General features: G+C 58.2%; 1 protein-coding gene across 1 annotated transcript in view; it reads right to left on the minus strand.

Annotated features, from left to right (window-relative positions):
• Positions 1 to 757, minus strand: part of LOC103582203 (fibulin-5-like) — a 14,448-nt gene extending 13,691 nt beyond the window's left edge. Inside the window, exon 1 of the mRNA XM_008563861.1 lies at positions 358 to 757. Coding sequence (XP_008562083.1) covers positions 358 to 617 — 260 coding nt within the window. The 5' untranslated portion in view covers positions 618 to 757. The remainder of the gene's footprint in view (positions 1 to 357) is intronic.
• Positions 758 to 871: the final 114 nt, after the last annotated feature.

Below are 871 nucleotides of genomic sequence, written 5' to 3' on the forward strand. Positions count from 1 at the left end.
ACTAGTAATTGGTCTCCCAAATTTTAAACAAACATACAAATATACATTTCAAAACGGCGCATAAAGTCTCTCCCCTTTCTGAAAAGAAAGAGGAATAAAGCGCTGGGACTCTTGCAGCCCTCTCCGGGATGCTAGCTTCGGAAACTGTTAGAAAATGCCCACTCCCAGAAGAAGGCTTCAAGATGGAAATCACAGAGGCGCAGCTTTTTATAATTAACAACATCATTGCATCACGAGCTGATACCTTTCCAATATCCTGACACAGGCTGAATCGCAGCCAGAGCCATTTTCCACCCATCAGGTCCGGAGGAAGCTTTCCAGAGCCTGCAGAATGCGAGTCCGGCGCCGAGAACCCACCTTTTTAGTCCTGGCATGTCCGAGATGCGCGAGGAGGAGACGCAAAAGCGGAAAAGACGAAGAGGTCGCCGGCGGGACCCTGGGGGCGACCGTGCACTCCGGCCTCCTCGGGGCCCGTGGGGCGCGCCGAGGTTCCCGTCCCAGAGGGGCCGAGCGCGGCGCGGGGAGCACGAGGGGCGAGCGCCTGGGTCCTCCGAGCCACTGGAGAGCCCCCGGAGCGAGCACCTGGTTCTGCTTAGCCCGCTCCAGTAATCCAGCATTAAACCAATTGCAGGAGGAATGTTAGAAATGAACACTTCATTTTCTAAGTATGTTAAACAATGCAAATGGGGCTCGGTCTGGACACAGCTGGTTCAGATTACAGCGCTCACCCACTGGCCAGACTCCTCACGACAATCTCGGGGCGCCTGCCAGCACCCGGAGCTCGGCGCGGGGCGGAGGGACAGCCCTGCCCGGCCGCGCTCGGCTGCGAGAACCTCGGCCCCGCGGCGCTGGGCGGGCGAGTGCAGGGGGC

Source organism: Galeopterus variegatus, unplaced genomic scaffold, assembly GCF_000696425.1.
Source record: "Galeopterus variegatus unplaced genomic scaffold, G_variegatus-3.0.2 Scaffold15247, whole genome shotgun sequence".
NCBI lineage: Eukaryota > Metazoa > Chordata > Mammalia > Dermoptera > Cynocephalidae > Galeopterus > Galeopterus variegatus.